The following is a 17,014-nucleotide window of genomic DNA, read 5'->3' on the forward strand; positions in this document are numbered from 1 at the left end:
GTATCGATGGGGGAATTAGCAGAAGTGAGACAACCAGTTTGGAGCCTCTCTCATTACTGCAGATGATTCGACACATTTCTGAAATTTTCCTAAATGTAGGCTGTCGATATATTTTGAGGATTAAAAAGTCTTTGAGTGTATTCACAATGAACTTAATTTAATTTTAGCATTGACCTGGAGAAATACGTTTTAATATAATTTTTACTTTAACAGATCTAAAATACACTATTTTTAATCTCAGGCTCACACTTGGGTTTAATAATTGTCCTATAATTCAGTTCAATAAACATTTCTTATCTATTGTATATAAGACATTATTCTAAGCACTCCAGTACATTTTCTCTATAAATAATAATGACAACAATAATAGCAGGTACTTAAAAGACTGGGGCCTATCATTATTTCTAAAATATTTTCCTAGATATGAGATTATCTAAACTTTATTTGGCAAATCCTGATGGATACTACCTTCAGTGATTTACATAGCACAAACTACTTTGTGATGTCCTTGACTTTTTTCCCTACAGACACGTAACTAGGGATGGGGAGAGTTAAAATAGGAGGACCAGGTGACTTTATATTCACAGTCCCAAAATTATTTATGGTTATGTGCATAAACAAGAAATGTCTTCCATTTTCTATTTTGCTTTTAGTTCAGAAGGTATATTGCTTTTTATGTCCCCAAACTTCATTTCCTCAGTGTGGCACCAAGGATATTCCTCTTGCAGGACTTGCTTGGCAAACTAATACATCTTCCAAGATAAACTGCATTCAGAAAAAAAAAAAAAATGACTTCAGAAAAACTGTGTAGTGTACCTACTGTAAAACTCATGACCATCATGACACATCTGAATTCTCAGATAGTATATAGCCTTGCTTCAATTATAGTATGAATTCAAGCAGCTTAGGTTTCAAATGTGGAATTTGGTCTAGAAAATTTTATTTAATATTGCATTAAAGCACTGCTATTTAATAAATAATATCTAGCCAGTTCAACTGAATAATTTGCCTAATTCAAAAAAGAAAAAAATCTTCCTCAGGTACCTTTACATTAGTTCTACCTCATCCCAAATATACATTCCTGATTTTCTTTTCAAGAATTTGACAGAACCTTCCATATCAGTACATGCAATGCCATATCTGAGAATTAATCAGCTCTGAATATGGGCAAGCAGTTATTGCACATGTTCAAAAGGAATGTTCTCTGTCCGATCTATCACATTTTGACTTTAAACAGGATTTTTAAATTGCAAAGTACCAAATCAGATAAATTAAAATATATGACTATTAAAAAGGCAATAAAATATGTGAATTAAACAGTATTTGACTACTAGTTCCAATGGTAATTTTGAATCTTAGTATTCAGATATGAAATTGTTAGGGAGCCAGGGTAAAGTTGGCAGCCGTAGTACAGCTGCTCATCCATACAATGAACAATCTTGTATTGAAAACCTCAGTGAAAAACATTTTTTCTCCAATAAATTAAATAAATCAAAATTCCCTCTTCCCCATATTTTGCCCATTATTTCAATAGCAGGTTTGGGGAATGCTTAAAACATATAACTATAATCTTTAATACATAATTTATATCGAGTCATCTTTTGTATCCCTTAAAATGAAGAGGGGATGAGGAAACATAACTCATTCCAATAACAATTTAATCATACCAAAGCATTATATGCATTTATGAGATTTTCTGCCCAACTGAAACAGTGCATTTAAAGCTTTCAAGTAATTAATGACACTCTATAGGAAATCTAAAAATTCTTGTGCTTTCTCTGACAAAATAGATATATAACAAAAAAGTTTTTAGAATATTGCTATTTAATCTAGTTTCGACTCTATTATTTAGCCTAAATTGGGGAGAGGGGGCAAATTCTAACATCAAGATCTAAATAAAAGAAATAAACAGCCAATACAATAATATATACTACTTTTCATATATTAATAGAATTAAATATCGACACAAGTATGGAGGAGATCCCATGAGACATCTTCAGGTATTCCATGAATATAAATCTAAATTTCTTTATTTTTCAAAACCATGACAAATAATAATAAAGGTTTTTCTCCTGACAATGTTATATTTAATTATATAGTTACACAGTTTGAAAAAAATCAACAATTAAAATGTCCTTTTCACTGTTTCTGACAATTATTACATCACAGCTGAGTTTGTGGGCCCTTATGCTAGATACGTACCACAACTCCAAACTGCTCGGGCTCACAGAGGTCATTATATTCATTCCTCAGCTGTGCTAATTCACTGAGTACTTTCTGCTCAGGAAGATGTTTTACAAGGTTCTAAAAAGAAATAAGAGTACAAAAATTTCATATTTTATTATTAGGACTATTAAGCCTGCATTAACAACACTAAAAGTGATTAACTAGGATAGTAAATTTCTGATTGCGATTCTTTTATAGCAGAATCACTGCTACAGTGTATACTCCCCTTCTCTCTCAAATAAATAACCAAAAAATGAAGTACAATTTAATGTGAATAAATGTACAACTGTGTTTGCTTTCCATGCACTGCAGTACATAAATGATAAATAAAAAGATCATATGGAAATAAATGACAATGCATAATTGACTAACTTTCTGGGCCTTAAACCTATATAGCATAATTTTTAAGCTTCATTTTCTATCAGAAAGTCAACTCATTTGGAAAACATAAAAATAATATATAGAATTAAATCATGTGTAATAATAATAAAAGTCAACTCTGTTCTTCATAATTGGCAAAATTTAGAATAATCTTTAATCTTATAAACCACATCAAGCCTGTAAAAAAAAAATCTCCCATTATTTACAACGTATTTAAATACACAATGCATTCCCACTTCAATGGAGAACCAACTGAAAGTGATGAAGTCTGATACATGTTCAAGTTTGATGCTGAAGAAAATCAAAATTGATGACTTCTCAACCTAGTTTATCTTGGATTATGATACAGTTCTAATTATCATTACATCAGCATGCAACCAACACTTTGGGGACACACATGGGATTTCAAAAAACATATCAAAGGAAGAAAAGCAGGAAAAAAAGATTTAAGAAAGTAGGGTTGACACAAAACAGCAGAAACCTACATTCTAGGGATTGGTCCCACCACCAAAGCAATCACCGAGCCAGAAAGAGTAATTTAAATAAACTACATCAAATCACTGAAACCTAATCGGATACTTACAAAAAGGGAAGTGTTTGTTGAAGGGAGACACTGCTGCTCTCTGGCAAGAGAACAACATGCACAAAACAGATATCAAACCCCATTCCTCAGCACCACTGTGAAGACAATGCCTGAGTCCTTGAGGGGCTGGCTGATGCCAGGGTGGGCAGTGAGGCTCATGTTATACAAAATTTGAGGATGTGCATTTTGTTTGGTTTGGCAGTTCCCTGAAGGGCCAGTGCAGGTGATTGCCTTGGTTTCAACCCTCTTAGGTTGCAGTAGCTTCCCCAGATGGCATCTATCAGAAGACTTAAATAGAAACACCTTCCCTGCTTTTTGGAACCAGACATTTAAGGAAATCTTTGTCAGATTACTGGCTGACAGCAGAGATAATAAAATCCTAAATCCAGTAACCACACACAAAGAATATATAGCTTGCAACAACTGTTTGGAGAAATTACAAACAAATAGCTACAGCTCTCAACAAACAAAAATCAGCAGTCTGTGAGGAGGAGAAAAACTCAAATTCCAGAGTTACAATATACTCAAATGTCCAGTTCTCAACAATTAAAAATTACAAGGCAGGCAAAAAACAAAAGAAAACAACAAAACAAACAAAAAAACAGGAAGGCATAAGCTACACAGGAAAAAAAAAAAAAAGAATATGATAGAAATTATCCCTGAAGAAACTCAGATTTTGGAATTAATACTCAAAAACACTAAATCAACTGTCTTAAATATGTTCAATGAGCTAAAGAAAACTATGAACAAATACATCAACTCTGAGCAGGACCTGAAAGAAGTCCACACTGAGACACAATGAATCGAATTGCCAAGAAAGGGAGTGATTTTAAAACAGCAAGAGGGAAGTGAATTGTCACATTTAAGGGATCCACAATAAGATGAATATGTGATTTCTCCAATGTAAGCAAAAAGGCAGAGGGATAACATATTTAAAGTCCTGAAATTTAGAAAAAAATAACAAACTCTCAACCAAGAATTCTGTATCCAGCAAAACTATCTTCTTTTTAACGATGGAGAAAGTAAGATATTCCCAAATTAACAACAACCACAACAACAAATATAATTTATTGCTAGAAAACCTGTTCTGTAAGAAATACTAACAGAGGTCCTACAGACAGAAATAAAAGGACACTAAACACTAACTCAAAGACATAAGAAATAATGAACAATTATAAAAGAAATTACATATGTAAATATAAAACCCAGTGTTATTGTACTTTTGGTTTGTAACTGTTTCTATGATTTATAAGGCAAATGCATAACACAATAATTAGAAATCTATGTTAATGATCATACAACGTGTAATGATGACAAATCCTCTCCCACTCCCCCTGCTTGTGTTCCCTCTCTCGCTGGCTGTCTCTGTCTCTGTCGAATAAATAAATAAAATCTTTAAAAAAAATAAACAATATAAAAGGGAAAAATATGTACAGGAACAGTGTAAGTTATTAAAACTAAATTTGTATTATTAAAATGGGTTGTTATAAGTTTAAGATATTAATTATAATCCCTAATGAAACTAATAAGAAAAATAACTGAAAAAAACACAGAAATAAAGATGGGAATCAAAATAGTAGGCTACCAAAAAAACAAACAAACAAACAATTAAATATAAAAATAGTAACAGAGAAATCAAGGAACAAAAACATGTAAGAGGTACAGAAAACAGCTAACTGGCAGAACTAAGCCCTTCTCTAGAAATAATTATTTTAAATGTATATGAATTAAATTATCCAATTGAAAGGAAGACCTTGGAAGATTGGATTTAAAAACAAACATATTTATCTATACACAGTCTACCTGAGACTCAGCTTTAGATAAAAAGATACAAAGAGGTTGAAAGCAAAAGAATGGAAAAACATATTTCATGTAAATAGTAACCACATACACACACATACACAAAACCAAAACTGTGGTGCCTATATTATTGTCAGACCAAAAGCCTGAAATAAAAAAAAGTAACAAAAGACAAAGAAGGATATTCTATATTGATAAAATTTTTTCAATGCATCAGGAAGATATAAGCAAATGCCCAACTAAAAGCAGAGCTCAAAAACATATGAAATAAAAATTGACAGAATTGAAGAAAGGAAAAGGCAGTTCTAAAATAATACGTGGAAGGGCCCATGGCTGGCTCAGTCAGAAGAGCAAGCAACTCTTCATCTTGGAGTTGAGTTCAAGTCCCATGTGAGGTGTAGAGATTACTTAAATTTAAAAAAATTTAAAAAAATAAAATAAAATAATAGGTGGAATATTTTTTTAAGATTTTATTTATTTACCTGACAGAAAGAGAGAGAGAGGGAGAGAGAGGTGGGATAGCAGACTCTGTGCTGAGGGTAGAGCCTCACATAGGGCTTGATCCCATGACCCTGAGATCATAACCTGAGCCAAAATGAAGAGGCAGACACTTAAAACCAATTGAGCCACCCTGGCGCCCCAATAGGGGGAATATTTAATACTCAACTTTCAATAGTAGATAGAATAAGAAGACAGAATAATAACAAGGAAATAGAGAATTTGGACATCACTATAATCTTATTAGCCCTAATATATTTATACAAAACATTCTTTCTAACAACAGCAGAATGTACATTCTTCTTGAGTGCACATGGAACATTCTCCAAGATATATCATTTATCAGACCAACAAACAAGTCCTCATAAATTTTAACTGACTGAAATCATGCAAAGTATCTTTTGTGATCACAGTGAAAATGTCATTAGAAATAAATAACAAAAGGAAAAGGAGAAAATTCACAAAAATGCAGAAATAACACACTCTTTAAAAAGCAATGGGTCATAGAAGAATTTACAGGTGAAATTAGAAAATATCTTGATATGAATGAAAATGAAAACATAGCATGCTAAAACATGGAATTCAGCAAAAGCAGTGCTAAGAGGAAAATTATAGCACATACACATTAGAAAAGAAGAAAGGTTTCATTTTTTTTAATGTTTTTTTATTATATTATGTTAGTCACCATACAGTACATCCCTGGTTTTTGATGTAAAGTTCGATGATTCATTAGTTGCATATAACACCCAGTGCACCATGCAATACGTGCCCTCCTTACTACCCATCACCAGCCTATCCCATTCCCCCACCCCCCTCCCCTCTGAAGCCCTCAGTTTGTTTCTCAGAGTCCATAGTCTCCCATGCTTCATTCCCCCTTCTGATTACCCCCCCTTTCTTTATCCCTTTCAAGAAGAAAGGTTTCAAATCAATAACCTAACTGTACACCTTAAAGAACTAAGGAAAATCATACTTAAGACAAAGCAAGAAGGAAATGTAAAAATTAGAACAGAGGTAAAATATAATTACTTAGAGAAGTAGAAAACCAATAGAGTAAAATCAATGAAACTGAACACTGAGTCCCAAATTGACAAGTCTTATTAGCTAGATTGACTAACAAAAGAAAAAAAAAAGAGAAGGCTCTAATAACTAAAATCAGAAATGATAGTTGGGACATTATTACTGATTTTATGGAAATTAAAATAAAGATTATAAGATGATATACTATAAATAATTGTACACTAGCAAATCGGATAACCTAGAAGAAATTGACAAATTCCTAGAAACACACAAAGTACCAAAACTGAGATCAGGAACAACAACAACAAAAAAGAAAATCTGAGTAGACATATAACAGGTAGGGAGATTGTGTAACTAATCAAAAATCTCTCAACAAAGAAAAGCCCAGGGCCTGATAGATTCACTGATGAATTCTATCAAATATTTAAAGAGGAATTAACACCAATCCTTTTCAAACTCTTCCAAAAAAATTAAGAGGAGGGAACATTTCCTAAGTCATTCTATGAAGCCATCATTACCCTGATACCAAAACTGGTCTAAGACATAAGACAACTACCTCAGGCCAATATCCCTTAATGAATGCAAGTACACATTAAAAGATACAGTAGGTAACATATAGCATAACTCCCATGGGAAACAACTGTATCATGTTCTGTACAACTGTACAAGTTCTCCTTTGTTCTCTCTGCTTTTATCTTCCCTCCTTCCAGTGGATTTTGCATTTCCATTAAATTCTGGAACTGCAATGGCATCCACCGTGTAACTGACGAAACTAAATTTAAACTATCATGCCCTTTCACTTAAAAGAACTAAAATACTGTACATGTACATATAACCAAATGAAATTAAGAACATCCATTATTTTGCCTCATTAATTAATATAATTTTCTTTTATAAAATGAAAAAGTAAGTAAATACCAATTTATTATTTCCATTTTTCCAGAATAATTTTCAAATGCCTGTAAATTAATTGCTGTTTAAACATTTTTCTGTTAATGGGATTTTCGGTAAAGTATGTTGTTATAAAAAACTAAGAATCAGTTTGGGCACTTCCATAATTTTCACTACAGGGCAACTAACTAGAAAGATTAAGAACAGTGTTAAAATTATTAAAAAATATCAATTCTGCATATTTCAAACTTTCCATCTCAATTTTAACTGTGAAAATCAGTACAACAGAATGAGTCAGGCCTAAAATAAAATTTCAGCTCAGAATGTGAAACATTGTTTTTTGTTCTTTTCTAGCTATAGGTAACCTGCTAACTGATCTTCAGAATGCAGGCTCCACAGCAGGTGACATACCTTTTCTTTTTCTGTTCAGCTATATGAAATATTTAACACATTCAGTGGGCTTAGATGTATTCTGATTCTGGATACCATTTTATGGCTGTGTTGCAAATTTATATAACTGCCAGTGCTTAGTAGGTTCTATTTACAAGTAAGATCTGGAATAAAACTCACTCTCTCTCATGTGTAACCAAGGCAGACTACTATTATACTACCTATTGCTTAATGAATCAGCCTCTGTTAGAATTCCATGTTGCAAGTGGCCATCATGGTCAATTCCTAAAGATAACTGATTTTTTTTTTACATACACACTAAGCTTGATACATAAAGATTTAAGATTGAACATCAATATGTTTTCATGTCCATAAATTCCTGAATAGAAGAGGCAGGAGGATAAGATGACAGAAGACAGACAAACCGTACTCATTTGCCTCCACTCTCCTTCACCTACTCATCAAAAGCATGTCAAGAGAGAAAAAGAAAAAAAAAAATATATATATATATACGTATATATATATACGTATATATACAGGTTCAAGGCATAGTTTGAGACTAAAGTGGACAGTCCTAAGAATCACCTGGAAGTCCATTTGTATGGTAGACTAAGGGGCCTCCTGGGAGAGAAATTTCCTGCCTAATTGAAGTGTATCATGCAATAAGAAAGCCAACCTGCATTTCAAAATGGAAGAAGAAAGCCTGCATTTTAAAAAGGATTGGAGTGATTCTGAGTGCAGCATATTTGTTTCTTGGTTGTATCACAGGCCTAGCCCGCCCACCCCCAACATAGTCAAATGTCTGACTGCTACGGAAAGGGGGGCTGTGTGATGAGCACTACTTTGGTACACCCCTAATCAAGTATATTAAAAAAAAGGAGAGAAAAGAAGAAACATGTTTCTGTATTCTGCACAGAACACCCCATACCCTTGGCACCTAGAGGGCTTTAGTACACAGCAGCTGTGGCCCATGGGAAAAATCCTCCCATCTCCCCACTTACAGTCATCCCTAGGAGAGGCTTCAAAACAGGAAATGAGGAAAATTATCTACAGCTGCTACACGGTAGCTGACAAATTTAGTTCACAGGATGCATAAGATATTTTTGGAGACCCCTAAAAACATATAATGTAGGGGCTTCTGGAAAGAGTTGGGGTCCTACAATAGTAATTAGGAATAAAAGAAAAATATAGGTGAACTGATGAGGACTGGGCAAGTATTTTAAACTCAAAAAAATTAATACAGCTTTTGACTTTTGGTAGCTTAGTGATACTATCATTACTAATATTTAAATAAATTGCAAAGGTGAGCTCTGACACACTCTATAAGTGAAAAGCTGTCCATAATAGAAGCTAGAAATTATAAATTTTAAAATGCAATTTAGATTCTTATGAATTATGGGGTGATAGGCAAAAATCCTATAAAGTTACATCCCTTCCATCTCTCCCTCCCACTCCTATTTACTACCGAGCATCTTTGAAACACTTCAAAATTTGTGTTTAAAAGATCGATTCTCGGGGCGCCTGGGTGGCACAGCGGTTAAGCGTCTGCCTTCGGGTCAGGGCGTGATCCCGGCGTTGTGGGATCGAGCCCCACATCAGGCTCCTCTGCTATGAGCCTGCTTCTTCCTCTCCCACTCCCCCTGCTTGTGTTCCCTCTCTCACTGGCTGTCTCTATCTCTGTCACATAAATAAATAAAATCTTTAAAAAAAAAAAAAATAAAAGATCGATTCTCAGTCAACATGAAATTTTCATCCTAGAAAATGTCAATGAGTGGAAGTTCAAAAAGAGAACAAAGAAGAGAACAATGAGTGGAACAATGAGTCAATGAGTGGAAGTTCAAAAAGAGAACAAAGGAGAAAGTAGTAACTATGTCACCAAATGAGTAGATTTTTCTTTGTCTTTTACGTATCACGAATCAACATTCTGATGATTGTCACTGTTATCTGAAGGAATTTCTCCTAACAGACTATGGGCTTTTAACTTCTTTTTACATTTTTACAATTACTCTACAATACTTCCAAAACTTTATTTCCTTTAAATGTTAATTGCACACTTAAAGGTTAGTTAAGTGAAAGTATTGACCCATAATGCCCTTTCCTTCTTGCCAAAACATAACCTTTCTTTTTTGTCTTATATCTCATTAAGTCATTTTAGTAGTAGAAGAGTCGAGTTAGGTTCACTGTAATTAAGTCTATCATTCCCCACATAAACGAATTGAGTCCAATATTTCTTTTTTAAATTTATTATTTATTCCTTTAAAATATATTATTACAGTGTGTATATCTATAGACATGTAATTATAACATACATATTTATATTTCATATAGAACTACATATCTATACGTACATAGGACATACATATACATGTATACAAAACAGAACTATTTTAACTTATGTTTAAAAATACTTTATTTCCTTTTTTAAATCCAAACCAGAAATGTTTCCCCAAAGCCCTGAATAAATCTCTGTGATCATAACACAACTCTCCCCTACTACATCTAGTTAAAAATCTCAATCCCTTAAAACTTATTATTTCATAATATGTTTTTCAATACTTTCTTATGACATGTCTCAAATTATGTGTGTATATTTCATATTCTTAAATCACATTTATATGTTCTTGCTCTTTGGGTTAAATGGCATACACTTTGATGCCGGGCCTGGTTCTATATTTATTTTGTGTTTCATTCATCCATGCAGCTAATATACACTGGCTGCCATATATGGGACTGTCACCATGTTAGCCACAAGAGATTCTGCCTTCATGAAGATTACAGGTTCAAAAGAGCCATATATGCTCCAGTGGAACCATAATCAACATATGACTGACAGTAATTTGTGTTGCATTGGATTCAAAATATATTTCCTGTCAGGTCGGTCATGCTATAATTCTCTCCATTTGGTTTGATTACTAACATTTCTACAACTCCTATAATAGACTCTAAGAGCCAACTAAAGTATGTAAAAATGCTGATTAACTGGCCTAAAGCATTCAGGGGGAGCTTTTCTAGCCCTCTCTGCAGAGCCACTCTTTAAAAAAAAAAATTAGTTGATAAAAGGGAACACAAGTATTGAAACTTTGATGAGAAAATTCCTGACCTTGGAGTATAACAATTGTGTCTTCCAAAGAGGCAGCCTTTGACAGCTTTCCTACCTATTTAATCATCATCTTGTCCCACGTAAGGAAACTTTTTCAAAAGAAACTATTCTACTGGAACAAACAATCCTAAAATTCATGTAGAACCAGAAAATACCCCGAATTACTAAGGAAACATTGAAAAAGAAAAACAAACCTGGGGGCATCACACTGCCTGATTTCAAGCTATATTACAAAGCTGTGATCACCAACATAGCATGGTACTGGCACAAAAACAGACACATAGATCAATGGAACAGAATAGAGACTCCAGAATGGACCCTCAACCCTTTGGTCAACTAATCTTCGACAAAGCAGGAAAAAACATCCAATGGAAAAAAGACAGTCTCTTCAATAAATGGTGTTGGGGAAATTGGATAGCCATACCCAGAAGAATGAAACTGGACCATTCTCTTACACCATACACAAAAATAAACTCTAAATGGATAAAAGACCTCGACGTGAGACAGGAATCCATCAAAATCATAGAGGAGAGCATAGGCAGTAACCTCTTGGACATCGGCCGCTGCAACTTCTTTCATGACATGTCTCCAAAGGCAAGGGAAACAAAAGCAAAAATGAACTTTTGGGACTTCATCAAGATAAAAAGCTTCTGCACAACAAAGCAAACAGTCAACAAAACTAAGAGGCAACCCACGGAATGGGAGAAGATATTTGCAAATGACACTACAGATAAAGGGCTGGTATCCAAGATCTATAAAAGAACTTCTCAAACTCAACACCCCAAAAAAAATAATCAAATGAAAAAATGGGCAGAAGATATGAACAGACACTTTTCCAATGAAGATATACGAATGGCTCACAGACACATGAAAAAATGTTCACTCCAATGTTCATAGCAGCAATGTCCACAATAGCCAAAGGGTGGAAGGAGCCAAGATGCCCTTCAACAGATGAATGGATAAAGATGTTGTCCATATATACAATGGATTATTACTCAGCCACCAGAAAGGATGATTACCCAACATTGCATCAGCATGGATGGAACTGGAGGAGATGATGCTAAGCGAAATAAGTCATTCAGAGAAAGACAATTATCATATGGTTTCACTTATTTGTTGCACATAAGGAATAGCATGGAGGACATTAGGAGAAGGAAGGGAAAAATGAAGGAGGGGGGAAATAGAGGGGAGACAAACCATGAGAGACTATGGACTCCGGGAAACAAACTGAGGGTTTTAGAGGGGAGGGGGTGGGGGGATGAGTTGGCCCACTGATGAGTATTAAGGAGGGCACATATTGCATGGAACACTGGGTGTTATACGCAAACAATGAATCTTGGAACACTACATCAAAAACTAATGATGTACTGTATGGTGACTAACATAATAAAAACAATAAAGAAAGAAATGTTTCCAAATTCTTAAACCTAATATTAACTCCAGTCCTCTAGAAAGCTCATGGACCCTCCCAGGATCAATATTACCTCAGTGTTAATAATGCCAAACAAACAACTCTAGCTCTTACCATGGGTAGCCAGCTTCAAGTTCCTTGTTTCTAACTGCCAGTCCCACATAGATGTCCTACCATTAACTCACACTGAACAGATCTAGAGGAGAATTCGTCCTCACTCTGACCTCTCATTCTTACCTCTTATCAGCTTCTCCCAACAGCCCGATTCTGCCAACAAGAACTGACATTCTCTCCATCTTCTAAGCTCTCAGACTGGCAATTACCACTCAATCACAAGTTCTGACAACTCTTACCAGCAAAATCTCCTAGGAGTTCAATCCTTCTTTTACATTCTACAGCCAAAAATGTAGGCACAGAAATCTCATGGTATTTAAACATTTCCTAACTTCAGCTCAATTAAATTTGTCAAAGTATTCTAGCTCTGTAGTAGGTTAATGGAGATCACAGATATATTTACAACTTCTATAGTAATAAAAAGAAAAATTGTGACCACTTCGTACATAAAAAATTCAACTCCTGCTAATGTCATGATCTTATTCGCAGAGGAAATGCACTGCTTTCTAAAATAATTTATATGATTTACATTTAACCTGGAAGATAATTACTAACACTATTCCTTTGATGCTAATTATCTTCTATTTCATTTATCTCCCATTTTTGTGCTCAAAAATGAAAATCAGAAATCACATTAAACCTAAAAGGTGATTTTTAGAATTAAAAATATAGAATATACAGAATGAATGACTATGAATATTGAATAAAATATGAGATGTGTATGTCCAGGTCTAGCTGTAATATGTTCTTTCTACATATAACACAGACCATGTTGTTAATATTCTTCTACATATTATTTAACTTAAATGCATTTTAAATTAACATATTTCAAATAAAATATAAAATATCTTCTCATATAACTGGGAAAACTGATATTCTCAGATAAAAAATGAAATAGATTCATATCTGTTAAAACAGGTAACAGGTATACAATACCCTGTTTATGCTATACTCTGCTTTCATTAGATATCACCTTAATATGTCCATGACAAACTGCCACAAATACAAGGATGTATTATTATTAAATATTATATATAGATGTTTCCAAAGCTGAATATTACTCCAACAGTCAATACAACTATCTACGGAGTTTAAGAGTGCTATCAGCTTAGATATCTTGAAATGAGAATATTGCAATGCATTTGATGTGGAATACCCCGAAAAACTATCTGGAAATTTCATCCAACTATACAGGGGTGTATACTCATGCTATACCCGATCATTACACTTTACAAAGTCAGTGTTTCTCTCCCATGATTTTTGTTTGGTCAAATGAAATGATGCAATTCTATGTATACTGTGAAAATTAGCACACTAACAGAAAATTCATATAGTTAAAGAAAACATGCAGTATCAGAATATTACCAGTCCTATGCAGATCCAAATGTAAAAACACCACTATCTACGAAAACAATACACACACAAACAAGACGCTGCTTCTATTTCTGAGACCATAGTACCAGAAAATCATTTCAATTAGTTAAAGAGATTTATACTAGAAACCGTCATACGTGATTGACTATCCTTAAGTATTAACTTCTCTGTTTTTTTTTTAAGTATTTTATTTATTTGTCAGACAGAGAGAGAGAGAGACAGCACACAAGCAGGGGGAGTAGAGAGGGAGAAGGAGAGCAGGCTCTCCACTGATCAGGGAGCCCAATGCAGGGCTCAATCCCGGGAACCATGGGATCATGACCTAAGCCGAAGGCAGGCGCTTAACCAACTGAGCCACCCAGGTGCCCCTACTTTTCTGTTTTCATGTAAGAACTGGTTATAGACACCTGCATCGAAAACAAGCATAAAAGTATACAGATATTCTATAAAGAAACAGAAAGCCAAAATGAAGTATTCAGGGGCACCTGGGTGGCATAGCGGTTAAGCGTCTGCCTTCGGCTCAGGGCGTGATACCGGCGTTACAGGATCGAGCCCCACATCAGGCTCTTCTGCTATGAGCCTACTTCTTCCTCTCCCACTCCCCCTGCTTGTGTTCCCTCTCTCGCTGGCTATCTCTCTGTCGAATAAATAAATAAAATCTTTAAAAAAAAATGAAGCATTCATAATGCACTGGACATTTTGACACATCAGGTATCCATGTCAAGCTGACAACATGATTTTTAAGCAGCAACAACACTTGGCATACATGGAATGTAAAATACACTGACTTAAACACGGTGGCATATGGACAGTAACTAATAGGTTTGTCCCAACTTCCCAATAAAAGCATCACTGAGATACTTTAGAAAATACTTCTATTTCTGGCAGACTGGTTCCCCTAGTCAAGTGGGTAGCCAAATGCAGTAGGGGGCTGTCAATTTATAAAACACATAAAATTCTTTAAAAATACCTTAAAAAAAAAAAAAAGCACTAATCCAGAGACATAAACAAATACTGAAGACCAAGACTATCTTAGGAACATCTACCAATCACCAGTGGTCTAGACTTTTCAGCTTTAATGTGCCTAAAACATAAGATGGAAAATACACAAAGCCTAGACATTTTACAAGATGAGAGAGAAAATCCAATTCCCTGTCTAAATATAAGACAGTAAAGATAATATCTTAAAGAAAAATACCAAAGTTCACCCCAAGAGGAAAACAGTATGAAATCTTGCCTGCTTTTGCCTTGACTGTAGGATCTAGAGTATGGTGTTTCTCCCTTATAGATCCCTAACCACAAGACACCGCCCATGTAGGTTTTTGGCCAGAATTTAACTACCTAGTTGTCAAAAAACAAAAGAACAAATCAACAAGAGTGTGTGTGTCTGTACATACATACATGTATATACACATAAATAAATATGTGTGTGTGTGTGTGTGTGTATATATATATATATATATATATATATATATATATATATATATACCGAAGGATACACACTGAAGGATACACACATGTATGTATATACACACACATATATGTACATACAGAAGGAGAGAGAGAGAGAGAATGAATTCAAATTTAAATTTAAAGTGATTAGTCCTTGGTAGCACTCCCAGATGTCTGGCAATAATTCATGCAAATTTCCAAAAAGGAAATAACCTTTAAACTTCAGTTTCAAAGTATTCTCACAGATAAAGTTTAGCAATCATTAGTTCACAATAAAAATATAATATAAAAAGAAGTAAAGAAACGTTAGTAAGTCAGCAAAAATAAACAACAGAATTACACCTATAAAGACACAAGTCATAATATTTGAAAAACAAAGATTTTCTAGAGATAAGAAATACAATAATTGATATTAGAAATTCATTGGAATAGGTAAAACAGAAGATGAGGCACAAATCATAAAAAGAATTAGTAAACTAAACAAACCTAAAAAATATCCAGTAAAGTACACAACATAAAGACAAACTATGAGATATAAACACAAGAAAAGCCAAACAGAGTGATAATATTTAAAATATGTTCAATTAGAATTACAAAGGCAACCATGAATAGAGAGCATAGAAGACAGATAATACTATAAGTAAAAATGGATAAAGAAAGGCTACTAATTTTCCAGCATTGACAAAACAACAATCATTAAATTCAGGAAGCCAAATGAATCAGGATAAACAAAAGAATTAATGTTGCTTAAAAACATTCAAAACCAGGAGGAGTTAAGATGGCGGAAGAGTAGGGGACCCCTTTTTCAGCCGGTCCCCTGAGTCCAGCTGGATAGGTGCCAGAGCAGCTTAAACAACCACGGAAGCAGCCTGAGACACAGGAAGATGCATGTGGATCTCTACAAATGAACATCTCCAGCGCTGAGTATTGAGGTACGAAGCGGGGAGCCGTGAAACCGCGCACAGATATCGGAAGATAAACGGAAGGGGGAGGGAGCCGCCGTGTTCGGGCGCGGGGAAGCAGTGGACACCTGCCCGGGGGAGCGGGCAGACTCGCGGATGGCACCCGCAAGAGAACAGACTGAGACTGGTGAGCCATGCGCTCTCCACCAGTCATCTCATGGAACTCCGGAATCCCGGTGCGCTCACTGGATCCAGACTGAGACCGGGAACTCCCGGAGCGCGCGCGGGGCGGCTGGCGGCTGGCGGCTGGCAGCTGGCGGCTGGCGGGCCACCTGCCCGGGGGAGCGGGCGGACTCGCGGACTGCACCCGCGAAACAGCAGACTGAGACCCTGAGCTGGGAGCACGCGCCACCAGTCATCTCACGGAACTCCGGAATCCCGGTGTGCTCACTTGAAATAGACTGAGATCCGGGAGTGCACGGGGGCGGCTGGAGGCTGGCAGCTGGCAGCATTAGAAACACAAAGGACAGAGACGCACCGGCCCTGGAAGTGAGGGCAGGGACGCCCGGTGTGGGGCGCACATACCGGGACTCTGCAGGGTTGAGCAGCACCAACAGTAACAGAGTTAAAGTGGCCAGAACATCAGTGGAGAACGGGCCGCAATCCCTCTGTTCTGTGACAATTCAGCCTCTGCTGCTCTGACTCTCAGAAGAGGCACAGCAGAACGCCAGGGAAAGCCGCCAGAGAACAAAAGCCTGGAAGTACCGGCTCACAGCATGCCCATCCCCATCCCCCCTCGCAGAGGACATGGAGACTCTACCCAAACAGGGTTGCCTGAGTATCGGCGGGGCAGGCCCCTCCCCCAGAACACAGAA

General features: G+C 35.7%; 1 protein-coding gene across 3 annotated transcripts in view; it reads right to left on the reverse strand.

Moving 5' to 3' along the window:
- DIAPH2 (diaphanous related formin 2) overlaps nt 1-17,014 on the reverse strand; it is a 988,957-nt gene that overhangs the window by 480,726 nt on the left and 491,217 nt on the right. For all 3 annotated transcript variants that reach the window (XM_087859798.1, XM_087859797.1, XM_087859796.1), the window contains one exon: nt 2,203-2,304. In XM_087859798.1, the coding sequence (XP_087715924.1) occupies nt 2,203-2,304 (102 nt within the window). The remainder of the gene's footprint in view (nt 1-2,202; nt 2,305-17,014) is intronic.

This window comes from Ursus americanus, chromosome X, assembly GCF_024610735.1.
Source record: "Ursus americanus isolate L20-20 chromosome X, mUrsAme1.1.p, whole genome shotgun sequence".
Lineage (NCBI taxonomy): Eukaryota > Metazoa > Chordata > Mammalia > Carnivora > Ursidae > Ursus > Ursus americanus.